The following is a 25,813-nucleotide window of genomic DNA, read 5'->3' on the forward strand; positions in this document are numbered from 1 at the left end:
TCCTCACCTCTGGGCAGAATCCCTGCACCTGGTTTTCGGTGGCAATCAGTTTGGTGATAACGACGAAGACGGAGGTCCCCTTAGGGAGGAGACGGAGGGAAAATCGCAACCTCGGTGCGGGTTCCCCGCCACCGTCCCCTCTGGGTTCCCCGGATCGAATGGGGAGAGAACTCTGGGCCGAGCCCCGAGATCTAAGGCCACCGTCGGCTCTCTCCTTCCCGCTCCCTTCCCCGCCCTCCTCCTCCTCCTCTTCCTCCTTCACACCTCCTCCTTCCCTCCCCACCTCCTCCCCGGTCCTACCCCTCTGAGGCTCCTCTCCTAGGGTCGGGGGCCCTACCTGGGGCGGGGTCACGTAATCGGACACATCCACGACCCTGTCTGCATAGCGTCCGAAGCCCTTGACCTTGGTGACCACGGAGGATTCGATGGCCGCGTCTCGCACCTGGTATGCCTTCTCGTGCAAGAACACCCACCTGGAGAGCCGGGAGGAAGGCAAGGATGGGCGGGAGACGAGCGAGAGGACCGGTTCGGGGTGGGGAGGGGTCTTTGGGATAATCCGGGGCGCTCGGCCCGTAGCCTAGAGGGGGGAGGGGGCCCTGGCTCCTCTCTGGGTGCTGGACGAAGGGGAGAGAGGATCTGGGGTCAGCGGGGCAAGCCGAGATGCGGGACAACCGATGGCCTGGACCGAAGGCCATCATTCCTTGGTCGGTGCCGCCTCCTTGTGGCCGTGCTCCTCCGGGGGCCCTCCTGCCTTTCCTCTGGCCCGGTGGTCGTGGGGACGCCTCCCCCCACCCCACTCTGTCAAAGAACTGGGTCCCCCGACCCAGGGCCCGGCCTTCACGGCAGCCCCCAGACACTCCCTCCCTCCCCCAGCTCCCCCGGCCCGACCCCTCTTCATTCCATTAGGCAGATCCGAGCGGATCAGAAGCCTCTGCCGACCACAGGGCACAGACCGACCGACCGTTTCCTGCCTCGCCCCAGATTCCCATTACGCTCAGCTCAGCCTCCTTCCTGGCTCCTTAGCCCATCCTTTGCCCCCCGGGACGACTCTTCCTCCCTACCCCTATTTCCCAGGCTCCGGCCCCCTCCGGCCTCCGTCTTCTCCCTTGACGGCCCGACCCCCCCCCCCCCCCCGCCACAACCCTCCTAGCCCTTTGTTGCCCCGGGCCTCCCGCTCTCCCTGCCTTCCCTCCTCTAACTCCCTCCTAGGCCTTGACAGCTTCTGGAAAACCCTCCCTAGTCTGCCTCGGGTCCCGGAGGACTGGCACGGCGACCTCTCTAACCGTGGGTGTCCTCGGGGGGCCGGGCCGGGCCGGACGCCCCTTCCTCTCCCCACATTCCCCACGTCCATCTCTGCGCCGTCGGCCTCCTCCGCGGCGGCCCTCCGCCGTCTTCTCTAGATCCCCAGACTGTAAGCTCGTCACGGGCGGGGAAGGTGCTATCGGCTCCGTTGTACTGCACGCTCCCGAGTGCTTAGTACGCTGCATGGCACGCGGTGAATACCGTCGACTGCCTCCGTGCATCCTCTCGTTCCGCCATTTCCCTTACCCGCAATATATTTTAATGTCCATCTGCCCCCGTATGGTCCTTGTGTGCTCTACCCATAGTGAGTGACGGTGACGATGGTGTTTGTTAAGCGCTTACCACGCGCCCAGCGCTGTTCTAAGCGCTGGGGGGTTACAAGGTAATCGAGTCGTCCCGCGTGGGGCTCACGGTCTTAATCCCCGTTTTACAGATGAGGTAGATGAGGCCCAGAGAAGTGAAGTGACTCGTCCCGAGTCACACAGTTGACAAGCGGAGGAGCCGGGATTAGAACCCACGACCTCCGACTCCCAAACCCCGGGCTCTTTCCACCGAGCCACTGATTGATTGGTTGACTGTATCTGTTTCCATCCTGAGGAGGTGGGGGGCAAAGGAGGGGTTTGCTTGAGGTGTGGAGCCAGGTGGCCGGAGCCACCTCTCTGGGCCCGGAGATCCGGCCTCCTGTTTCCCCGTTGGTCGTCCACGAGCAGCAGGACGTAGGGAATAGAGCACAGGCCCGGGAGTCAGAAGGTCAGGACTCCTAATCCCCGCTCCGCCACTTGCCTGCTGTGTGGCCTTTGGCAAATCACTTCACTTCTCCGGGCCTCAGCTGCCTCACCTGTAAAATGGGGATTAGATCGCGAGCCCCTTGCGGGACAGGGACTGTGTCCAACGCGATTTGCCCGATCCGCCCCAGCGCCCGGCCCATACTAAATGCTTCACCGATGCCACGATTATTAATTATCATTATTAATCCCGGTCGCGGCTCGGCAGAGAGTCCGAGGCAGCGGCAAGCCCAGCCGCAGCCACGGAGAGTTCCCCGTGCCGGTGAGCTCCGGGCGCTGACTAAGAGCTGTTCGGGCTGCTCAGCTCCCACACGATTCATTACTCATCCCATCCCCATTCCTCTCCTCCCTCCTCCCATCCTCCTCGCAGAGGGTTGTTCTCCGAGACACGGTAACGGGGAGCACCTGGGCTTCGGGGACGGCAACCGGACCCCGGGGTCATTTGGACGCCTCCCCCCCAACGGCGTCCAGACGGCCGCAGGCCCTGCCGAGCCTCCTTTGAACAGACCTGTAGGGGAGGTCCAGGCCAGAGGAACGCTGACCGACTCTTAGAGAAGCCTCACGGCTCAGTGGGAAGAGCACGGGCTTGGGAGTCAAGAGAACGCGAGTTCTAATCCTGGCTCGGCCGACTGCTTGCTGGATGACCTAGGGCAGGTCACTTCACTTCTCTGTGCCTCAGTTTCCTCAACAGTAAATTGGGGATTCGATACGCATTCTCTCCTCTACTTAGGCCGAGAGCGTCATGCCAGACAGGGACTGTGACCGGCCTAATTAACTTATACCTACCCCAGTGCTGAGAATGGTGTTTGGCACATAGTAAGCACGTAACAAATACTATTTAAAAAAGCCTCCTTCCAGCTCCCCATTGGGCAGTAGCTCCAACTCTCCTGGCCTCGGGCAGGAAGGAGTTGAGGCCCGGGACTGAGAAAAACCCGGGTTCTAATCCCGAGTCCACCAGCTGTCTGCTGTCTGACCTTGAGCGAATCGTTTAATTTCTTGTACCTCCGTTATCTCATCTGTAAAATGGGGATGAAGTCTCTGAGCCCCACGTGGGATCGGGATTGTGTCCAACCCGATTAGCTTGCATCCACCCCGGCGCTCGGAACAGTGCCTGACACACGGTAAGCGCTTAACAGATGCCATCATCGTCATCATCACCACAGACCAGCCAGCGGGGCAGGGGGCGGCAGGGGGGCAGACCCTGGGGAACGGGGCCGGATCTCCAGGGTCCAGCAGCGGAGCCGAAGCGATGAACCCCCGCCGAGGCCCACTGGCTGGGTCTTAGATAACAAGAGGGACACGGCCCGTTCACAGACCCCTCTCCCCCAAGCCCCCCAGCCAGGCAGACCCGAAGTAAGGGGCAGAATTTCGTTTCCGGGCAGAGGGTCGGAGCCGGCCCCTGCCGGGCCCTGAGAGAGGAAGGTGGGGCAGGATGGAGCTCTAAGTCATTGGCATTTTCCCTGCTGCTCTGACTTATCATTTATTCTCGCATTCGTGGTTCATTATTTATAGAGTGCAAGGCGGGCGGGCGGGCGGGAGCTCTCTGGCAGGTGGGATGTGCGGGAAAGAGCCCAGAGCCAGCATCTTCCTGCTCTCCCTGGCCCCCCTCCTCCGCCTCCCAACCCCGCCGGGTGTTGCGGAGGCCGTTGCGGGGATGGGTCGGGTCTGGGAGTGGGCAGGAGAGGTGGGAAACGGGGAGGGTCTGACGGTGGCGGGGAGAAGCCGACCTAAAGCAGCTCAGAGGGCGGAGGGGAGGCAGGCCACCGGCACGGGGGAGATGAGAAAGGGCGGGAGGGGAGGCAGGGCCAAGTCCCGAGAAGTGCGGAGAATCAATCGATCAGTCAAACCATCGATGGCGTTTACTGAGTGCTCACTGTGTACAGAGCACTGGACTAACCGTTTGGACGAGTACGATCAAATTATTACTTATTTATTCGTCGCTTACTGTGGGCAGGGCACTGTCATTTATGCATTCATTCATTTATTCGATCGTATTTATTGAGCGCTTACCGTGTGCAAAGCACTGTACTAAGTGCTTGGGAGAGTAGGCTTGAGGGTACAATGGAAAAGAGCTTATAATGTGAAGGAACTCATGAGGTCTCAGACCCAGAAGTTCCTTGGGGTTCCAGGATCTTGGTTTGGGGTGCAGGAGGGTGGGGGAACGACCCCCGGGGGGCTTGGAGGTCTGGGACTGGAATTTTGGAAACCCTCTACTAAAGAGGGAGCATGTCTGAGGATTGATTCTGGGTCTCTCCCTGGCTACTGACGGGCCCCAGAGGAGTTGGAGGCGAGGGGCTCCCCACTGGTCCTTAGTCCAGTGTTCTGCACACAGTGAGCGCTCAATAAATGCGACTGGATGAATGAATGAGTGGTCCTCCCTGCAGGGAACAAGCCCAGGACAGACCTCGACTCAGTCAAGGACTCCCCCCGCCTCCCCGGCCCCCTCTGCTTCTCGGGGCAGAGGCAGCCGGTTTTTCCAGGCAGGGGGGGCCGGGGCAGGGGAGAGTTACCGGAGGACAACAGAGTCCCGGCTGCAGCCGGGGCCGGGGGTGGAGGGAGAGCGGGGGACAGAGCGGGGGATGGCGGCTGCTCCTCCACTGGCCCGGGGTTCCACCGTGGCCTGATAATAACAATATTAATAATTGTGGTATTTGTTATGTGCCAAGCACTGTACTATATGCTGGGGTGGAGACAAAAAGACTGGGATGGACACAGTCCCTGTCCCACCTCGGGATCACAGTCTTAATCCCCATTTTACAGATGAGGTAGCTGAGACCCACAGCAGATAAGCCGCGGAGCCGGAATTGTGATCTGCTCCTAGGGTCCGTGGTCGTTGCGGAGAGGGACCGAGCCACTGAACGTTTATTTTTTAGTACTTGTTAAGCATTTACTAATGTTGGTATTTGTTAAGCGCTTACTATGTGCAGAGCGCTGTTCTAAGCGCTGGGGTAGACACACAGGGGAAACTACTATGTGCCAGACACTGTAGTAAGCGCTGGGTTGGACACATGCTTACATGGATACATGCTTAACGGGTTGGACACGGTCCGTGTCTCACGTGGGGCTCACCGTCTTAATCCCCAATTTCCAGATGAGGGACCTGAGGCCCAGAGAAGTGAAACCACTTGCCCGAGGTCACACGGGACACGAGTGGCGGGGCCGGAATAAGAACCCAGGTCCTTCTGACTCCCAGGCCTGTGCTCTATCCACCGGGTCACGCTGCTTCTCCAAAACAGTGTTTGGACTCCGGGCTGGGGAGGGCCAGAGCTCAGACAGATGGCTTCTTCGGCGGCTTTCTGACCCCCAAACCCATCCGTCTGTCTTCCTGACGGGTCCCCCAGGAGCCAGCCCGTTCAGTTACAGCAATCCAGCCTCGGCTTGCGGCCCAACACAACTTCAAACGCACACAAAGACACACGCCTCCCTCTGCACAGCTTCACCTGCCCCGGTTCAAGCGCACACGTCAAGATGATCTTTCACACCGGCGCTCGCACCGCTGACCTTCGGTCTCCCACGACTTGACACTCATAATAATAACTGAGGTATTTAGTGCTTATTATGTGCCGTACTAAACGCTGGGGTAAATAGGAGATGATCAGGTCTGACGGGAGAAGCAGCCTCTTTAGCGGAAAGAGGCCGGGCTTGGAGTCAGAGGTCGTGGGTTTTAATCCCCCTCCGCCGCTTGTCTGCTGTGTGACCTTGGGCAAGCCACTTCACTTTGCTGTGCATCAGTTACTTCATCTGTAAAATGAGGATTTCGACTCTAAGCCCCATGTGGGACAAGGTGGTTTCCTTGTATCTCCCCCAGCGCTTAGAACAGTGCTTGGCACATAGTAAGCGCTTAACAAATGCCATCATCATCACTAGGGGCTGGGGGACTTAGGAAAAGGAAGAACAGGCGTCGAATGCCCTTTTTACAGGCGAGGAAACACAGGCACAGAGATGTCCAAGGTCACCTAGTAGGCGAATGGCAGAGTCGGGAGGATGTCGACGTCCCTCATGTATTTGAACAAACCATTCTCACGATTCTCAGAATCTCACGATTCTGACTTTCAGTTCTACACCGACTTGGGGGTCCCGTACTTTGCTTTCTGGAAGGGACTTGGGATCAAGTGAGACAGTCAGGCAGCAGCATCCCCAAGCCCCCAGTGTTCGGGGAGCCTGCCCCCCGCCTCCCCGACCCCCCAAGTCACTCCCACCAGCCCGGGAGGAGACTGACTGTCCTCCCGACTGACTGACTTACTGACTGTCAGGAAGCAGAGAAGACCCCCTGAGGGTCCTGTTCCGAGAAATTCGGAATCAGGACTTTCCTGATGGCTCTTTGATCTAGAGGGAGGGGCAATCGCCAGGGAGACCGGGGGTCATTGCCACCTCTTTCTGCCTCTCTGATATTCTCCCAGTCCCAGGATTTGCCCCCGGGATCAATCGATCAATCCATTATATTGACAGAGCGCTTACTCCTGTCACTGGTGACATGTGGACGGTCCAAGGGAGAACACACCCGTCGGCATGTTTTCGCTCCCTCCTCCTGGCTCTCCCCGTGATCTGACAGCTTCTCCCGCTCCCCCTTTCCCCATCTTCCCCACCTGGTTTCCGGCCGCCTCCGATAGGAGCCACCTCCCATTTCTGCTCTCTACCCGGTTGTCCTCTCCAACCACCCGCACTCCCTCCTCCTACCTGCCCCGGCTCTGTGAGACCTTCCTCCCTCTCCGCTCCTGCCTTTCTCCTCAAAGCAGAGGGTCCCTCCTGCCTGCCTCAGTCTCTCTCCAGATCCCAAGGACCTAGGCCGTCGGGTTCACCCTGACTGGCTGCCCCCCCACCCCCCCACACAATATGGGGAGGAATCATGCGGGGAGAGAAGGGGGAGAACGTCCTGTCCCAGGAAAACGCCAGGTCCCTTTCCAGCTCCCGAACAAGGACCACAGTCAGGGTGGGGTCTCAAGAGGGAGGAGGAACTGGAGGGTGAGGTGGCTGATCCTAATTCTGGGAAAAACCACCCCACTCCTGCCTCCCATCGCTTGAAAGGGCTTGCTTTTCCTGGGAGATGGATGGGAATGGCGGGGAGGAGGTCTCAGTGCTGTGGGAGGAGAATAAGCGCTCAATGAATACTACTGAGTGAGTGAGTGAGAATGAAAGAGAGAGAGAGACAGAGCCCTGTGGACTTTCGCTCCCTCTCCCTCCACCCCCCACAGTCTATCGGGGCCATCTCTACTCTCCTCCCTGGGGTCTGGGGGGGTCGGGGCCGGGGACTCACCCCACGAAGTAGGAAATGATGAGAAGCTGAACGGCCCGGTTGATGATGCCAACGGTCCAGCTCTTCACCACCACCGACTTGGTGGTCTCGTAGGTGAAGAAGTCGGCCACGAAGTGCATGCTGAGAGCACCGTGGGGAGGGGGGAGACTGGCCGCACCCTCAGAAGAGACAGAGAGAGAGAAAGAGAGAGATCGGGCCGGGCAGACCGACAGGCAGACGCACCCTGGAGCAGAGAGAGATAGATGGAGGTTGCAGGGGTGGCTTGGCTCACCCAAGGTAACTTGGCTCACCCAAGTTAAAGGGAAACCTCTTTCGCTAAGCCAGGAAATGCAAGTGCTCAACTGGATCTCTCTCCTTCTGCCTCTGCCTCTCTGGGCAGCTAAAAGCCCTGGGAGGGGGGGACCCCTTCGGTATCATCTGAGTGATGTAACGTTTGGGGTGGGGCCTGGGTTTTTAATGACTTCAGATTCAGCCCAACAGTCCTTTGGGATTCCCTCTCCTATTTCACATTCTATCTTCCCCGCCCCCCCCCCCCCCCGCCTCTGCCCCTCCATCCCAGGGCGGTGGGAGCCTTCCCGCATCTTAGTTCCAGGCTCCCCGTCCCCTCTGCCTCGGCCCCTCGGGCCCCTGGCCCCCGCCTCCCGGCAGGCCCACCAACCCCTGCCTGGACCGGCCTGCCCGGCGGAGGCTCTTTCCTTCCTGGCCTGCCGCCTCCCCGCTCCGCCGGCTCCTTCCCGGCACGGATGATTTTCTGAGGCGGGGGCGTGGGGCGGGGGATGGTGGTCATAGGGAGAAGTTATTGATCAGCCCTGTCTTCATCCCTCAGGACTGAAGTCCCACCCATTCTCCTATGGCTCCCTCAGTCCCTCCCAAGCCACCCTCCGTGAGATTTTTGATAGTATTTATTAAGCCCTTTTCATTCATTCATTCAATCGTATTTATCGAGCGCTTACTGTGTGCAAAGCACCCTACTGTTTTGATAGTATTTATAAAGCCCTTTTCATTCATTCATTCAATCGTATTTATCGAGCGCTTACTGTGTGCAAAGCACCCTACTGTTTTGATAGTATTTATTAAGCACTTTTCATTCATTCATTCAATCGTATTTATCGAGCGCTTACTGTGTGCAAAGCACCGTACTGTGTTTTGATAGTATTTATTAAGCACTTTTCATTCACTCACTCATTCATTCATTCATCCATTCATCCATTCACTTACTCATTCATTCATTCATTCATTCATTCATTCATTCATTCATTCAATCACATTTATCGAGCACCTACTGTGTGAAAAGCACCGTACTAAGTGTTTTGATAGTATTTATTAAGCACTTTTCATTCATTCATTCATTCATTCATTCATTCATTCATTCAATCGTATTTATCGAGCACTTACTGTGTGCAAAGCACCCTACTAAGTGTTTTGATAGTATTTATTAAGCACTTTTCATTCATTCATTCATTCCATCGTATTTATCGAGCGCTTACTGTGTGCAAAGCACCCTACTAAGTGTTTTGATAGTATTTATTAAACACTTTTCATTCATTCACTCAATCATATTTATCGAGCGCTTACTGTGTGCAAAGCACCGTACTGAGTGTTTTGATAGTATTAATTAAGCACTTTTCATTCATTCACTCAATCATATTTACCGAGCACTTACTGTGTGCAAAGCAGTGCACTAAGTGTTTTGATAGTATTTATTAAGCACTTTTCATTCATTCATGCATGCATGCATGCATGCATTCATTTATTCATTCATTCATTCATTCATTCATTCAATCTTATTTATCGAGCACTTACTGTGTGAAAAGCACCGTATTAAGTGTTTTGATAGGATTTATTAAGCACTTTTCACTCATTCATTCATTCAATCGTCTTTGTCGAGCGCTTACTGTGTGCAAAGCACTGTACCAAGTGCCTGGGAGAGTACGACAGGACAATAAACTGATACTTCCCTGACCACGTTAAACTCCTTATGTGCCACAGCGCTTTCTATGTGACAGGCACTGTACTAAACGTTGGGGTAGGTACAAGTTAATCAGGTCGGACACAGTCCCAGTCCCACGTGGGGCTCCCAGTCTTAATCCCCATTCTACAGATGAGGGAACTGAGGCCCAGAGAAGTGAAGTGACTGGCCCGAGATCACACAGCAGACAAGTGGCTGAGACCGGATTAGAACTCAGGCCCTCTTGACTTCCAGGCCCGTGCTCTTTCCACTAGGTCATGCTGCTTCTCCGAGTTCCCATTCAACTCCCACCCTGCCGGGTCTCCGCGATGCAGGGGTGGAAGCTCGGACCTACCGGAGGTTCTGGGTTCGGGGAGAAACTGGGACTGAGATCCCCTTCCCCGTGTGGGAGTTTGAAAAGCAGAACGGCATAGCGGATAGAGCCCGGGCCTCGGAGTCAGAAGGACATGGATTCTAATTCCGGCTCTCCCACTTGTCTGCTGTGCGACCTTGAGCGAATCGTTTCACTTCTCTGGGCCTCAGTTTCCTCATCTGTAAACCTTGAGCCTCACGTGGGGCGGGGACTGTGTCCAACCCACTTTGGTCATACCCGCCCCGGTGTTTAGCACAGTGTCTGGCACGTAATAAGTGCTTAACGACTACCACGGGTATAGAGAAGCAGCGTGGCTCAGTGGAAAGAGCCCGGGCTTGGGAATCAGAGGTCATGGGTTCGAATCTCGGCTCTGCCACTTGGCAGCTGTGTGACTGTGGGCAAGTCACTTAACTTCTCTGGGCCTCAGTTACCTCACCTGGAACATGGGGATGAAGACCGTGAGCCTCATGTGGGACAACCTGATTACCCTGTGTCTACCCCAGGGCTTAGAACAGTGCTCTGCACGTAGTAAGCGCTTAACAAATACCAATATTATTATCTTTGGGAAACTCTTTTTGGCTGCCCCGCTAGATGCATCCTCAGTCTCAGTCTGCCCTGCTTGCCCCTTCCCAAGGAGGACTCTATGAGCCCGGCTGAAAATTCTCGCTGCAGCTCAAGGTGCTGGGCTGTTTAAGCTAATCAGTCGATCAATAATATTTATTGAGTGCTGTATTGTGTGCAGAGCACTTTAGAAGTGCTTGGGAAAGAACAATGCCACAGAATCGGTTAGATGAGATCTCTGCCCAGAAAGAGCCTGCAGGCTAAAGTGAAGGATTTGTCAAAGCAACTGTAGCCCAGGAAACCAGGGTGTTCCAGATTCTTCCTCTTCAAAAGGCACAAGCTTGATTAGGAGCAATGTGGCTTATTGGAAAGACACAGGCCTGGACGTCTAATCCAGGTTCCGCCTTTCATCTGCTGTGTGATCTTGGGCAAGTCGTTTCATTCATTCATTCAGTCGTATTTATCGAGCGCTTACTGCGGGCAGAACACTGTATAAAGCGCTTGGAAAGTACAATTCGGCAACAGAGACAATCCCCACCCAACAACAGGCTCCCAGGCACTTTTGTGGGCCTCGGTTTCCTCATCTCTAAAATGGGGATCTAATACCTGTTCTCTCCCCTATTTAGACTGGGAGCCCCGGGTGGGTCGGGGACCGTGTCTGACCTGATTAACTTCTATTAGTGAGGGAAGGCCTCTTGGAGGAGACGTGCCTTCCATAAAGTTTTGCAAGGGGGGGCAGAGTAATTGTCTGTCGGATACCGGGACGTGGGAGAGGACGGCGGCGCGATGGAAGAGATGGAGGTTAGCACTAGGAGAGTGAAGTGTGTCGGGCTGGGTTGCAGTAGGAGAGTAGCAAGATGAGGCGTGAGAAGCCCCTTTCATTAAGCATAACCCCATAGCGCCTAAGCACTAGCTTTAACTTGCATATCATACATGATTTATTTATTTACATTGTGATGATGATGATGATGGTACTCGTTTCCCCCCTCCCCCCCAGTGCTTAGAACAGTGCTTGGCACATAGTACGTACTTAACAAATACCATAATTATTATTATCATTAATTGCTGGGGTGGATGCAAGCAAATCAGGTTGTCTGTCTTCCTCCCTAGACTGGAAGCTCATTAGGAAGCTCATAGAAGCAGAGTGGCTCAGTGACAAGAGCCCGGGTTTGGGAGTCAGAGGTTGTGGGTTCTAATCCTGCTCCGCCACTTATCAGCTGTGTGACTGTGGGCAAGTCACTTAACTTAATAATAGTAATTATGGCATTTGTTAAGCACTTACTCTGTGCAGAGCACTGTTCTAAGCGCTGGGGTAGATACAGGGTAATCAGATTGTCCCTCGCGGGGCTCATGTTTTTTAATCCCCATTTTTACAGATGAGGTAACCGAGGCCCCGAGAAGTGAAGTGACTTGCCCAAGGTCACACAGCAGACAAGTGGAGGAGTCGGGATTAGAACCCACGACCTCTGACTCCCAAGCCCTGGCTCTTTCCACTAAGGCACGCTGCTTCTCCGTGCCTCAGTGACCTCATCTGGAAAATGGGGGTGAAGACCGCGAGCCCCACGTGGGACAACCTTGTGATGACTCCGAGCATTTATTTTGAATAAGGGTCTTGGTATCCCACACACTACCCAGTGCTTAGACCGGTGATTGGCACCTAGTAAGCGCTTAACAAATACCTCAGTTATTCTTATGGGCAGGGAATGGGTCCGCTCAATATGTTCATTCATTCGATAGTATTGATTGAGCCCTTGCCATGTGCAGAGCACTGGACTAAGCGCTTGGAATGGACAATTTGGGAACAGATAGAGCCCGGTGATGGGCTTGGACCCAAGTGTTTAGTACAGGGCTCGGCACCCAGGAAGCGCCCAATAAATGTTATTGATTAAGTGGTAAATATTCTAGACAAGGGTGGCGGGGCCCGAATCTGGAAGGTGGCCAACGGCCCAGGGCAGAGTTAGTCTTCCAAACGCTCTATGGTAACTAGGGGGATAGAGGGGTGGGAAAGGAGACTGGGGCTGGTCTAGACACTCGCTCCACTTCCGTTGAGAGCCAGATTTCCCGTGATCCTCCGCTCCCGGGGGCCGCTGCCCTCCTCCGACCTCCCGGAACTCTATGGTGGCCGCCAGAAGGGCCGAGGGATGGGGCTTCTCTAGCCGGCCCCCGCTCTCGGTGGCGGACGCGGCTTCCGGTGGCGGGCGGCGCGCACGCGGGAAAGGGGACTCCCCCCCCCCCCTCCGCCTGGGCCTGGTCCCTCCCGCGAGGCCGGAGCCGGAGGAGGTGGGTGCCCCCTCCCCCCCCCGGGAAGGCTCCTAGTTGGACCGGTCCTGGTTGGTATTCTAGGGATTCGGGCGAGTCCAACGGCCCCCGCGGGGGGGGGCAGGGATGGAGGCGGGCAGGGGATGTTGGGCGAAGGCGGACGGCGCCGGGGGGGAGGGTGGGGAAGGGGGAGGCCTGAGGGAAGGCAGAGATGGCGGGGTGGGGGCGGGGGACCCTTAGGCCCCAAGCCTGGGGGCCCTGCAGCCATGCCAGTTGCTGCCCAGGTTCTCCTCCACAGCTCCCTCCACTCTGGCTCTCCCCCTCACACAACACACATTTAGGGGACGGGGCGGGGGAAAGGACAGGACCCCCCCCCCCCTTCAGAGACCCCACATTTAGGGAAGGAGGGGAAGGGGCAGGACTCACCCTCAGAGACCCCACATTTAAGGAAAAGGTGGGGAAAAGGGACAGGGTCCCCCCTCAAAATCCCGTTTTAAGGAAGGGGGGGAAGGACAGGACTCTCCCTCAGAGACCCTACATTTAGGGAAGGAGGGGAAGGGGCAGGACTCACCCTCAGAGACCCCCCCCCATTTAAGGAAAAGGCGGGGGAAAGGGACAGGACTCCCCCTCAAAACCCCATATTAAGGAAGGGGGGAAGGACAGGACTCCCCCTCACTCTAGATTTAGGGAAGGGGGGGAAGGGACAGGACTCACCCTCAGAGGCCCCCCCCCCCCATTTAAGGAAAAGGCGGGGGAAAGGGACAGGACTCCCCCTCAAAACCCCATATTAAGGAAGGGGGGAAGGAACAGGACTCCCTCTCAAAGACTCCAGATTTAGGGAAAGGGGGGAAGGGACAGGGCCCCCCCTCAAAGACCCCAGATTTAGGGAAGGGGGGGGAAGGGGCAGGACTCCCCCTCAAAGACCCCCGATTTAAGGAAGGGGGGGAAAGGGGCAGGACTCCCCCTCAAAGACTCCATATTAAAGAAAGGGGGAAGGGACAGGACTCTCCCTCAAAGACCTCAGATTTTGCAGGGAGGGAAGGGGACGGCTCAGCTTGCACAGGACCCCGTTGGGGAGGGATCGTCTCTGTTGCCAAATTGTACTTTCCAAGCGTTTAGTTCAGTGCTCTGCACACATTAAGCGCTCAATAAATACGACGGAATGAATGCATAATGAAAGACCCCAGATTTGGTGGGGAGGGAAGGGGGTGGCTCAGCTGGCACAGGGCCCCGTTGGGCAGGGATTGTCTCTATCTGTTGCTGAGTTGTACTTTCCAAGCGCTTGGTACAGTGCTCTGCACACAGTAGGAGCTCAATAAATACGATTGAATGAAAGACCCCGGATTTGGGGGCTAAGAGGAAGGGGATGGCACTCCCCCTGAAAGACCCCAGATTTGGAGGGGAGGGAAGGGGACGACTCAGCTTGCACAGGACCCTCTCACCTGCCCGTCTTTTCTCCCCAGGTGCCCCCGGAAGGCTGTGCCTGTGGTTGCGCTAGGGGACTGGGGCCCCCCTCTTCCCCGGGGCTCCCCACTTTTCTCTCCCGACCCAGTGCCCCCGGGCTAGGATCAGTCCAACATGGCAGAGACACTGGAATTCAATGACATCTACCAGGAGGTGAAGGGCTCCATGGTAAGAAGGGGCCGGGAGGTCGGGGAGGGACACACCAATAACAACAGCAATAAAAAATGTGGCCTTTGCTAGGTGCTTAGTATATGCCAAATATTGTACTAAGTCCTGGGGGGGAAGGGGCTACAATGTAAGCTGGTTGGACGCGGTCCTCCATGAAGTCCACAGTCAAAGCGGGAGGGAGAATGGGTATCTTATCTCCATTTTACAGATGAGGAAGCCGAGGCACAGAGAAGTGAAGAGACTCCCTCAAGGTCACCCAGCAGTGGGGGTTTAATTTGACTCCCAGGGAACAGTGGGCAGAAGGCGGTTCTCTCGCCCTCTCCCCGTCCCCCCTTGAAGGACAGAAGATCTGGGGGTCCCTTCAGGGAAGGGTTTTCTGAGTTGTCAGAAGGTGTGTCTACCCACCCACAGAACGACGGCCGGCTGCGACTGAGCCGCCAGGGCATCATCTTCAAGAACAGCAAGACGGGGAAAGTGGACAACATCCAGGCCGGCGAGCTGTCTGAGGGCATCTGGCGTCGGGTGGCGCTGGGCCACGGCCTCAAGCTGCTCACCAAGAACGGCCACGTCTACAAGTACGATGGCTTCCGGGAATCGGTGAGGCCTGCCCCGTTCCACGCCCTTTAGCCCGGCTCTGCTCTTGTACTTCTTTCTCATCCAGCTCCGTCCTCCTCGAGCCTTTTCTCGCTGCACCAACTCCCGTTCTCTCTTTGCCACGTCGGGGGAGCGCGGTCCCGCGGGCACGCTCGGCTGTACTTTCTCCTCCCCCGTCCCCCCGAAGGGGCGCGGTGCTCCGAGGAGAGTGTCATATGTCCGTTCCTCCCCCCGCACAATCTCCCTTCTGTTGGAGTGGTTGCACGTTTTTCCCTTTTGGGTGTTTGCGGGGCCTTTTGCATCAGGAGAGGTCTCAGGCATTTATTGCTTTTGGGTCTTCGGTTTTCGTTGCCAGAGGGGTGAGTGTGAGAGACTTCTTGAGGATGGACAGGAGTGATCTTTCCGGTCTGGCCCAGGAGGGTCTTAGTCCTGATGTACATATACGTGTGTGTCTGTATCTCCCACCGTTGCAGGAGTTTGAAAAGCTGTCAGATTTCTTCAAAGCCCACTATCGCCTGGAGCTGGCAGAGAAAGACCTCTGTGTAAAGGGCTGGAACTGGGGGACGGTGAAGTTTGGCGGTGAGTGTTGGAGGGGAGTTGGGGCTGTGGGCACACCTGTGGCAGGTGGGAACCGGAGGATGAGGCGGAGCCTTTCGGGGCCCGGGCGGATCTTCCTCTCCCCTCCCCGGCTGGCTGACTGACCCGTCCCTTCCTTCCCCGGCAGGGCAGCTCCTGTCCTTTGACATCGGGGAGCAGCCCGTCTTTGAGATCCCCCTGAGCAACGTGTCTCAGTGCACCACGGGGAAGAACGAGGTGACCCTGGAGTTCCACCAGAACGACGACGCCGAGGTCTCCCTCATGGAGGTGCGCTTCTACGTGCCGCCCACCCAGGAGGATGGCGTCGACCCTGTCGAGGTGAGGGCTGGGACGGGTGCGAGGGGAGGGGAAGGGGGAAACGAAGTCGGGGGACCGGGGCGGGGGAGACGCTCGGGGTGCTGGCGCGGCCCAGTCCCTCCAGACTGTGAGCCCGTCGTGGGCGGGGATGGCCTCTCTCTATTGAATAGATCTATGATTCTATTTATCCATATTGATGCCCCCGGTCCCCGCCTCCCCCCTTCTAGACTGTGAACCCGTTGTGGACGGGGATCGTCTCTATTTGTTGCCGAATTGTACTTTCCAAGCGTTTAGAACAGTGCTCTGCACACGGTAAGCGCTCAGTAAAAACGATTGAAAGAATGAATTGTGCCTTCCAAGCTCCTGGCACAGCGCTCTGCACGCGGTGAGCGCTCGGTAAATACGATTGATTGAGTTCCCTGAGCGGCGCGCTTCAGGCTCCAGTCACCGGACCGATAGTGTTTCTTGAGCGCTCGCTACGTGCAGAGCGTTGTCTTAAGCGCTTGGGAGAGTTGATAGACACAGCCCCTACCCACGGGGAGCCAAGTCCACCTGCGCCCTTCCCGAACTTCTCCCGTAGCCCGCGCCGTCGCTCGGCGTTGGCCCGGGGGGACGGCGGCCCTCGGTGCCACCCTCCACGGCGTCGTCCCCCCGCCGTAGTTCAAGGGCACCCGTGACGAAACCCGTCCCGGAGACGAAGGCGTGTAGCGAGGCTGCCCGCGGCGGGTGCGGGTCGGGGCGGGGAACCCTCCGGGGGCGGCCGCGGGCTCCAGCTCCGTCTCCCCCGACCCCCGCCCGGCCCCCAGGCGTTTGCCCAGAACGTGCTGTCCAAGGCGGACGTGATCCAGGCCACGGGCGACGCCATCTGCATCTTCCGCGAGCTGCAGTGCCTGACTCCCCGGGGCCGCTACGACATCCGCATCTACCCCACCTTTCTGCACCTTCACGGCAAGACCTTCGACTACAAGATCCCCTACACCACGGTCCTGCGCCTCTTCCTGCTGCCCCACAAGGACCAGCGCCAGATGTTCTTCGTGGTGAGCAGGGTGGAGGGGAGGGTCGGCGCCGCTCCCCTGGCCGCAGCCGGGCGGGCGGGCCCGAGTCCTCCGGGCCCCTGGGCGTCTGCCGTCCCCCCCAGCTCCCCGTCCCCCTCTTCCCTCCCAGATCAGCCTGGACCCGCCCATAAAGCAGGGCCAGACCCGCTATCACTTCCTGATCCTGCTCTTCTCCAAGGACGAGGACATCTCCCTGACCCTGAACATGAACGAGTGAGCGGCTTCCCCCCCCCCCCCCAAAACCACCGCTGGAGCTGGGTGGGCGCGGGGTCCGGGCGGGGTGCGAGCTCCCCTTTGAGGTCGGGTCTCCGCCCGCAGGGACGAGGTGGAGAAGCGCTTTGAGGGCCGGCTCACCAAGAACATGTCCGGCTCCTTGTACGAGATGGTCAGTCGGGTCATGAAGGCCCTGGTGAACCGCAAGATCACGGTGCCCGGCAACTTCCAGGGGTGAGGAGCCGCTGCCGCCCCCCGAGAGCGGGCCCCGGGACGGGGGGCGTGGACGGGGCCGCCCGCCTCGGGCCCGGCTTCGTTCCTCCGTGGGCCGAGGGACGGGGGGGGCGGAGAGGCTGGGCCCCGGGAGCGGGGGCCGCGGCGGCTCCTCCGTGGGCTGACCGGGTGGCGCCCGCGCCCTCCGGCAGGCACTCGGGGGCCCAGTGCATCACCTGCTCCTACAAGGCCAGCTCCGGCCTGCTCTACCCTCTGGAACGGGGCTTCATCTACGTGCACAAACCGCCCGTGCACATCCGCTTCGACGAGATCTCCTTCGTCAACTTCGCCCGCGGCACCACCACCACCCGCTCCTTCGACTTCGAGATCGAGACCAAGCAGGGCACGCAGTACACCTTCAGCAGCATCGAGAGGTAGGCGCCGCCGCGTCCCGAGCGGCCGAGGGGCTCGGTCCCACCCGCCCTCCCCCTCCCGGAGCTCGGGGAGCTCCCTCCGGCGCTTCCCCCTCTTCCCCTTCCCTGCCCCGGAGCCGCCGCTCCGGGCTCCTCCGCCCCCAGGTGCCCTCGACCCCGCCGGTGGACTTGACCTTCGGGCCGGGGGCGCATTTAGCGGGCGGGCGCCGGGGTCGGGCCCTCGGGGCACCGCAGACCCCCGTCCGTGGTAGGAAGGCCGCCCCCCCCCCCCGTGTGCGTGTCTCGGTAACGAGGCGTATCTCCCCGGGCAGGGAGGAGTACGGGAAGCTCTTTGACTTTGTCAACGCCAAGAAGCTGAACATCAAGAACCGAGGCCTGAAGGAGGTACCCGCCGGGAGGGTGGGGCCGGGGGGGCCGCTTCTCCTCTGCCCCGGCCTCTCCCTGGTGGGGCGGGGTGGTTGTTTCTCTCCGCCTTCTTCCTCACTCTCTCTTCTCTCCTTGTCCTTGTAGAAGAAAGAGGTGCGTGCGGCCCCGCCCCCCTCCCCCCCGGGCGCAGGTCTCCTTTTGAGTGGCTGTGGTGTCCCCTCTAACCAGGCGTGGGCCCCTGCCGGGGCCGGGGCGGGGGGGGCCGGGGGGGCGTCCCGCTGGGCTCTAACCTGGGGACCCCCCGGGGCTCGCATGCCAATCCGGTGTGGCGATGCCGGCGCCGGCCCGCTGGGCGCGGTTCCGGTTCCTCTCCCGAGCGTGCCCGGCGTGGTCCGGGGCGCGCGCCCCGGGCGCGGGGGGTTCGGGAGAGGCGCCGGGCGGGTCCCCACCCTCCCGCCCGCACCCCCGCAGGGCATCAACCCCAGCTACGACGAGTACGCCGACTCGGACGAGGACCAGCACGACGCCTACCTGGAGAGGATGAAGGAGGAGGGGAAGATCCGCGAGGAGAACGCCAACGACAGCAGCGACGACTCCGGGGACGAGACGGGTGAGCCCCCGCCGCCCCGGGGGTCCGGGCGGGGCGGCCCCCGGTTCGGGTGGGCCCGGGGTCCCACCCCACACCTTCCGGGGCAGTAAACTGACGCATCCCTCCCTGTCTTCCAGATGAGTCGTTCAACCCGGGGGACGAGGAGGACGACGTGGCAGAGGAGTGAGTGTGGGCCGGGGCCCGCGGACCTTCTCGGGAGGGGGGAGACCATCGCCGACCCCTTTCAGCCGGCCGTGCCGCCGAGAGCCGAGCCGGTGACCGCCGGCTCGTCGCGGGCGGGGAAGGCGTTCGGGGTTCTGTTGTACTCGCCCAAGCGCCCGGTACGGTGCTTTGCACACAGTAAGCGCTCGGTAAATACGACGAATTAATAATTGCGACTCTCGGGGGGCCGGGACTAGGAGCAGCCTCCCGGAGCCAGAGCGGAGTCTCGGCTGCCCCCCCCCCCCCCCCCACCCGCCTCCCGCCCGGGAAAGGAGCCGTTAGGGCAGGGTCTCCTCCTTGACTTCTTATTAATTAGCCGTGGTACCCGTTAAGCGCTCGCCGGGTAACGGGCACCGTCCCGCGTCCCGGGATAGGTAAGTTAATTTGGTCGGACACGGTCCCGGGTCCCACGGTCTAAGAGGGAGGGGAGAAGAGGTACCGAGTCCCCGTTTAACGGATGAGGCGATTGAGGTGCAGAGGAGCGAAGCGACGCGCCTGAGGTCACGCGGCGGATAAGTGGCGGGGCCGAGATTAGCACCCGGGTCCTCTGGCTCCCAGACCCGTGCTCCTTCCGCTCGGCCCGGCCGCTTCCCTCCTCCAGGCTTCCGTGCTCCGCGGCGGGGACCGACCCGGGCCGAGCGCTTGCGGAGACGAGGCTGACGGGGCCCCCTCGGCTGCCGGGAGGCGGCTTGCTTAGCGGGGAAGCCAGCCTGGCTTGGCGGAGAGAGCACGGACCCGGGAATCGGTCGATCGCGGGTTCCCATCCCAGCTCCGCCACTCGTCTGCTGCGCGGCCTCGGCCAAGTCACTCCGCTTCTCTGCGCCTCAGTTACTTCGTCTGCAAAATGGGGATTGAGACTGTGAGCCCCACGCGGACGGGGACCGTGTCCGACGTCATTTGCTTGTATCCACCCCCGGCGCTTAGTACGGCGCCTGGCACGTAGTAAGCGCTTAGCAAATGCTGTTGTTGTTATTTTTACTAAGGGGAAGGGAGAGGGCGATGGGAGGTGAGGCTTCAGGATGGCCTGTATTGTCTGCCCAAATATCCTAGGGCTTTCTTCCTCTCAGACCCCTCAGAGGGCCTTGTAGTGCTCCCTCCCGCCCCCCTTCCCTCCTTTCTTTTCTTTCCTTCCTCCCTCCCATCTCTCCGTCTCCCGTCACTGAACCCCCCCCCCCCCCCCCGTTCCCTCCCAGATTCGACAGCAACGCCTCCGCCAGTTCCTCGAGCAACGAGGGTGACAGCGACCGGGAGGAGAAGAAGAAGAAACCGGCCAAGAAGGCCAAAGTCGTCAAGGAGCGCAAACCCCGCAAGAAGCCCGTGGAGGTAAGGGGACCCGGGAAGCTGGATTCGCCGCGTCTCGACCTTCGGGCGCGGCCCGTCTCTCCCCCGGAGGGACCGGCGACTTTGGGGCCACTCTCCGGGGTCGCTTCCCGGGAAGCGGTCGGCTTTCGTGCCTCCGCCCTGTCGGGGGAGTGGGGTTTTCCACCGGAGGGAGGGGAGTGCCCGCCATCGGGGAGGAGGGCCGGCTTCTGGGCCGACCCTGAAGCTCGGGGCTTCGTCTCCTCCCCCAGGGTAAGAAGGGGAAAGACCCCAATGCTCCCAAGAGGCCCATGTCTGCCTACATGCTGTGGCTGAATGCCAGCCGGGAGAAGATCAAGGCCGACCACCCGGGCATCAGCATCACCGACCTGTCCAAGAAGGCGGGAGAGATCTGGAAGGGAATGACCAAGGAGAAGAAAGAGGTAACGGGGCGGGAGAGTCGGACCGGTTTGCGGGGAGCGGCGAGCCTGCCGCGGGAGAGGGGCCGGCCCGGGGGTGGCGGGAGGAGGAGGAGGAAGCCCAGCGGGGGTCAGCGGCCGACGGGATCCCGACGGCGGTGGCCGGACGGGGGGCTTTCCCTTTTCACGCGGCGGCTGTGGGGACAGGAGTGGGACCGCAAGGCCGAGGAGGCCAAGAGGGAGTACGAGAAGGCCATGAAGGAGTACAGCGAAGGAGGCCGCGGCGACGCCCCGTCCAAGAAGTGAGCGTCGGAGGGGTCGGGGGTCGGGGGTGGGGCCCGGCGCGGGCTGGGGGGAGGCCGGGGGGCGACGGGGGCGACGGGGGCTCGGAACGACCCGTAAGCGTCGGGCGGGCCGGGAAAGGGTTCCCCTTTCCGCTCGCGTGCGAGGCCCGGCCTGGGAGCCGAAGGTGTCCCGGCCCCCTTGGCCTGCTGGTGACCGGGGGGGGCCTCAGAGTCGGGCGCTCGTCCTCTCCCCCGCCTTCCTCCGGGTGCAGGGACAAGTCCAAAAAGAAGAAGAAGGGAAAGGTGAAGGTAGAGAAGAAATCAACCCCCTCCAAAGGTTCGTCTGCCTCCAAGGCTTCGTCCAAGCTGCTGAGCGAGAGCTTCAAGAGCAGAGAGTTCGTGTCAAGCGACGAGAGCTCGTCAGGGGAGAACAAGGGCAAGAAGAAGAGGAGGAGGAGCGAGGTGCGGCGGGGCTGGGCCGGGCCGCCCGAGGGGGGCGGGCGGGGGCCGCGGGTTGCCGAAGGAGACGGGGGAGCGCGATGGGGCCGTAGAGGAGGACGATGGGCCGCCCTTCCGGAACGGGGTCGGAAGCGCCGTCCCCCCAGCCGCCCTTTCCCGTGCCTTAGGACTCCGAAGAGGAAGAAGCGGCCAGCACGCCCCCCAGCTCAGAGGAGTCGGCTTCCGGATCTGACGAGGAGTAGAAACGGAGGCGTCTCCGTCCCCCGCCGCCTCCCTCCCGGCCCCGTCCCGTCCGCCCCGGCTCCCCTCGGCTCCCCTCGGCCGGAGCGTCCTCCGGACTCCCAGCCGCCCGGTCGGCCGCCCTCGTGGCGCGGACCGGTCCGGGCGGTTGCCTCCCGGGCGGCTTCCCGCCGGATCCGGGGAGAAGGGAGCCGGGGCGGCGCGGCGCGGAACCCGAACCCTCTCTCCCTCCGTCACGGTCGTGTAGGTGCCCCCTCCCTGCCCGCCGGGAGCACGGGGCGGGAGGTGGTGGCGGGCGGGGGGGGGGGCGCACGGGGTCAGGCCCGCGGCCTCGAGCCGGGGCCCGTTTCTATTTTTATTTTGTATTTCCGACCCGTGGATGTCAAACGGATTTAATAAAGAAAGGCGCCTTTGGAAGCCGCGGCCTCGTGAACCCCGAGGAGGAGGGCGGCTGGGGCCGGGGCCCCGGAGGGGGTCCCGCCGCCCGGCCCCCGGCCCCCCCGCCCCGCGGCAGCCGCGGCCGGCCCCTCCCTCCGGGGGCCGGGCCGCGTCCGGGAAAGCCCCTCTCCGTTCCGGTCAGGGAGGAGGCCTCGCCCCCGGCTGCCGGGACGGGCCGCCCGAGAGGCGGGAGACGAAGGCCGATCGAATTAGAAGGGATCGCCCACCGGGAGCCGGGCTCCATTAGGCCGGCCGCGGGGACGCTCGGGCCCGGGGCCTCGGTCGCCCGAGCGCCGCCCCGCTCCCCAGGCCCCCGTGTGATTGAATCACGGCGGAGCCGTCTCTCCCCGTAACCCGGGGAGGGGAAACCCGAGCCGGCTCCCTGAGACCAGATGAGCCGAGGAGAAAAGATCTGGGAGGCCGGCGTGCGTTCTTTCGGGAACTTGGGCCGGGTGAGCCCGGGTTTGGGGGAGGTGAAATGGGAGTGAGGGAACCGGGCCTCGGAGAGGGAAACGGGGGCGGGGGGGGGGGGGGGGGGGGGGCAGCTCTGGATCCTCCGGCGGGGGTGATCGCAACGGCGTAACGGCCAGAAAACGGACCTGGGAGTCAGGAGGTCACGGGTTCTAATCCCGGCTCTGCCGCCCGTCCGCTGGGGGTGACCTCGGGCGAGTCGCTTCACTTCTCCGTGCCTCAGTCACCTCATCTGGAAAACGGGGATCGACCCCGGGGACAGGGACCGCGACCAACCCGATCCGCTTGTATGCATCCCCGCGCTTAGTACAGCGCCTGTTACATAGCGAGTGCTTCACAGATAGCATCATTAGTTTTTTCGCCTGAGGTTGGGGGCGGTGGGGAAATGGGGCCTGAACCACCCTAGAGAGGGCGGACTGTCACGAGAGAGAGTCACCAATCGTCTTCCTTGTGTTTTATTCCTTCATTTCATTCATTCCTTATACTTACTGAGCACTTACCGTGTGCAGAGCACTGTACTAAGCGCTTGGGAGAGCACAGTGCCACAGTAAACACACATTCACTGCCCACAGCGAGCTTAGTCTGAAGGGGAGATGTTAATATAAAAAAGGATTGTTGACATATGTGCCTAAGTGTCGTGCTGGGAGGAGGGGAGAACAGAGGGAGCGAGGCAGGGCGACGCAGAAGGGGGTGGGAGAAGAAAAGGGAGAGTTCGGGAAAGGGCTCCCGGAGGAGCTGGGCCTTCATTCAATCGTATTTATTGAGCGCTTACTGTGTGCAGAGCACACCGTAGTAATCGCTTGGAATGGACAATTCGGCAACAGATAGAGACGATCCCTGCCCAACGACGGGCTCCCAGTCTCAAAGGGGGAGACAGACCCCAAAACAGAACAAGTAGGCATCAATACCATCAAAATAAATAGAATCATAGAGACACGGCATTAATAGAAAAATAATATAGAAAAATACACACGACAAAGTGATGACTGTCTTCTCGTTTTGTTGTCCGTGTCCCCCCTTCTAGACCGTGAGCCCGTTGTTGGGCAGGGATTGTCTTATCTGTTGCTGAATTGTACATTCCAAGCGTTTAGTAGAGTGTTTTGCACCCTCCCTCTGCTCTACCCCACCGCGCTGGTCTATATTTGGACATACTTATTCTCTCTATTAATGATGTGTGTCTAATTCATCTATTTCGATGGTATTGATGCCCGACTACTTGTTTTGTTGTCCGTCTCCCCCCTTCTAGACCGTGAGCCCGTTGTTGGGTAGGGATCATCTCTATCTGTTGCCGGATTGTACTTTCCAAGCGCTTAGTACAGTGCTCTGCACCCTCTCTCTGCTCTACCCCGTAGCACTGGTGTATACTGTACCTATTATTCCCTCTATTTTATTAATGATGCGTATCCATAATTCGTCTATTTTTATGGTATTGATGCCTACTTGTTTTGCTGTCTCCCCCCTTCTAGACTTTCCAAGCGCTTAGTATTCATTCAATTCATTGTCATATTTATCGAGCGCCTCACTATATGCAGAGCACCGTACTGAGCACTTGGAACGGACAGTTGGGCAACGGATAGAGCCCATCCCTGCCCAGTGACGGGCTCACGGTCCAAACGGGGGAGACGGACGGCAAAACAAGACATCATCATCAAGATAAATTCGTTCATTCAACAGTATAAGCAGCGGGGCTCAGTGGAAAGAGCCCGGGCTTGGGAGTCCGAGGTCATGGGTTCGAATCCCCGCTCCGCCACTTGTCAGCTGTGGGACCGTGGCCAAGTCACGTAACTTGGCTGTGTCTCAGTGACCTCGTCTGTAAAAATGGAGATTAACTGTGAGTCTCACGTGGGACAACCCGATTACCCTGTATCCACCCCAGCGCTTAGAACAGTGCTCTGCCCATAGTAAGCGCTTAGCAAATACCAACATTATTACTAGGTGCAGAGCACTAAGCGCTTGGAATGGACAATTTGGCAACAGAGAGAGACCATCCCTGCCCCATGATGGGCTCCCGGTCTTATAGAATGAAGGGGATGTACACCTCATTAAGAAAATAAAAAAGGTAATAAATAATATGTACAAGTGGGCACAGTGCTTGAGGGGAAGGGAGAGAAGCACGCTTAGTACAGCGCTCTGCTCCTAATAGAGAAGCAGCGTGGCTCAGTGGAAAGAGCCCGGGCTTGGGAGTCAGAGGTCATGGGTTCGAATCCCGGCTCCGCCACTTGTCAGCGGTGGGACTGTGGGCGAGTCACTTCGCTTCTCTGGGCCTCAGTTCCCTCATCTGTCAAATGGGGATGAAGACTGGGCGCCGCACGTGGGACAACCTGATTCCCGTGTCTACTCCAGCGCTCTGCACATAGTAAGCGCTTCACAAATGCCAACGTTATTATTATTAAATACCAACAATATTCTTTACCCCGGCGCTTAGCCCAGCGCTCAGCACATAGTAAGCGCTTCACAAATGCCAACGTTATTATTATTAAATTCCAACATTATTCTTACCCCGGCGCTTAGCCCAGCGCTCAGCACATAGTAAGCGCTTCACAAATGCCAACGTTATTATTATTAAATACCAACAATATTCTTTACCCCGGCGCTCAGCCCAGCGCTCAGCACATAGTAAGCGCTTCACAAATGCCAACGCTATTATTATTAAATACCAACAATATTCTTTACCCCGGCGCTCAGCCCATAGTAAGCGCTTCGCAAATACGAAGATCATTATTAAATTCCAACATTATTCTTACCCCGGCGCTTAGCCCAGCGCTCAGCACACACTAAGCGCTTCCCAAATAGCCAGATGGCTCTGACGACGAGGGAAGAAGAGGGCGGAAGTCGGCTCGGTCCCCTCTAGGCGTGGGGCGCGGGCCCGCCTCTATGGCGCGGCGGCCGCTCTAGCCGGCGGGCGCGGGGCCCGTCTCGTCGGTCAGTCCTCCACGGCTCATGAATAATGGAGCGGCCACCGGCTCTCCGCGCGGGGGATTGGCGGGGACGCCGCGCCCCCTCATTGGCATGGGCCAATGAGCGGGCGGGGGGCGGGGCCGGCAGGGGGCGCGTCCCTGCGGCGGCGGCGGCGGCGGCGGCGGCGAGCGCGGGCACGGGAGCCGAGCGGAGCCGGATCCTCCGGGAGCGAGCGGCGGGAGCGAGCCGCGTGAGCGAGCGGGGTCGGGGGTCGGGGGGCTCCTGGCGGGCGGGGGCGTCGGGGGGGGGGGGGAGGGTGAAGGGGAGAAGCTCGGCTCCCCGCTGCCCCCGTCTCCCCTCCCCGCTGCCCCCGTCTCCCCTCCGGCCGCTCCGCCTCCGGTGCGCACGGCCCGCTCCGCCTGGCCCGGTCCTTCCTCCTCCTCCTCCTCCTCCTCCCTCCTCCTCCTCCTCCTCGGGCCCCGACCCCCGCAGCCCCCGATGGGGCGAGGGGAAGGGGGCCCGACCCCTCCCCGCCTTGGACCGTGACCCCTTCAGACGGCAGGGACCGTCTCTGTGTGCTGCCGACCTGTCCCTTCCCAGCGCTTAGCACG

The 25,813-nt window shown here is 59.7% G+C and overlaps 2 protein-coding genes across 4 annotated transcripts in view; one reads left to right on the forward strand and one right to left on the reverse strand.

The window, feature by feature from the left end:
- The window catches only part of P2RX3 (purinergic receptor P2X 3), a 30,783-nt gene extending 23,323 nt beyond the window's left edge, over positions 1-7,460 (reverse strand). The window contains exons 1-3 of the mRNA XM_029060794.2: positions 7,342-7,460; positions 338-473; positions 8-79 (exon numbers count right to left, since the gene is read on the reverse strand). Coding sequence (XP_028916627.1) covers positions 8-79; positions 338-473; positions 7,342-7,460 — 327 coding nt within the window. The remainder of the gene's footprint in view (positions 1-7; positions 80-337; positions 474-7,341) is intronic.
- Positions 7,461-12,413: 4,953 nt separating this feature from the next.
- On the forward strand, positions 12,414-21,812 carry SSRP1 (structure specific recognition protein 1). Of its 3 annotated transcripts, none has more exons than XM_029061054.2 (18): positions 12,414-12,503; positions 13,946-14,114; positions 14,526-14,711; positions 15,182-15,287; positions 15,433-15,623; positions 16,409-16,639; positions 16,767-16,870; positions 16,976-17,104; positions 17,296-17,517; positions 17,829-17,901; positions 18,028-18,036; positions 18,355-18,493; positions 18,610-18,655; positions 19,888-20,017; positions 20,266-20,436; positions 20,620-20,714; positions 20,969-21,158; positions 21,323-21,812. In XM_029061054.2, the coding sequence occupies exons 2-18, from the start codon at positions 14,061-14,063 to the stop codon at positions 21,395-21,397; spliced, it is 2,151 nt and encodes a 716-aa protein (XP_028916887.1). In that variant the 5' UTR covers positions 12,414-12,503; positions 13,946-14,060; the 3' UTR covers positions 21,398-21,812. The 3 variants fall into 3 exon arrangements, with proteins under 3 accessions (XP_028916887.1, XP_028916889.1, XP_028916888.1); XM_029061055.2 differs by lacking the exon at positions 12,414-12,503 and adding an exon at positions 12,537-12,553; XM_029061056.2 differs by lacking the exon at positions 18,028-18,036 and having other exon boundaries at positions 12,415-12,503.
- The last annotated feature ends 4,001 nt before the right edge of the window (positions 21,813-25,813 follow it).

The sequence above is a fragment of the Ornithorhynchus anatinus genome, chromosome 3 (genome assembly GCF_004115215.2).
Source record: "Ornithorhynchus anatinus isolate Pmale09 chromosome 3, mOrnAna1.pri.v4, whole genome shotgun sequence".
Lineage (NCBI taxonomy): Eukaryota > Metazoa > Chordata > Mammalia > Monotremata > Ornithorhynchidae > Ornithorhynchus > Ornithorhynchus anatinus.

What these genes read in the sequence shown, in the direction of transcription:
- SSRP1 (XM_029061054.2), top strand. Translation starts at nt 14,061, where the DNA reads ATGGCAGAGACACTGGAATTCAATGACATCTACCAGGAGGTGAAGGGC. An exon ending in GTGCCCGGCAACTTCCAGGG is followed by an intron (nt 17,105 to 17,295) that starts GTGAGGAGCCGC and finishes GCCCTCCGGCAG; the next exon opens with GCACTCGGGGGCCCAGTGCA. An exon ending in ACCTTCAGCAGCATCGAGAG is followed by an intron (nt 17,518 to 17,828) that starts GTAGGCGCCGCC and finishes CTCCCCGGGCAG; the next exon opens with GGAGGAGTACGGGAAGCTCT.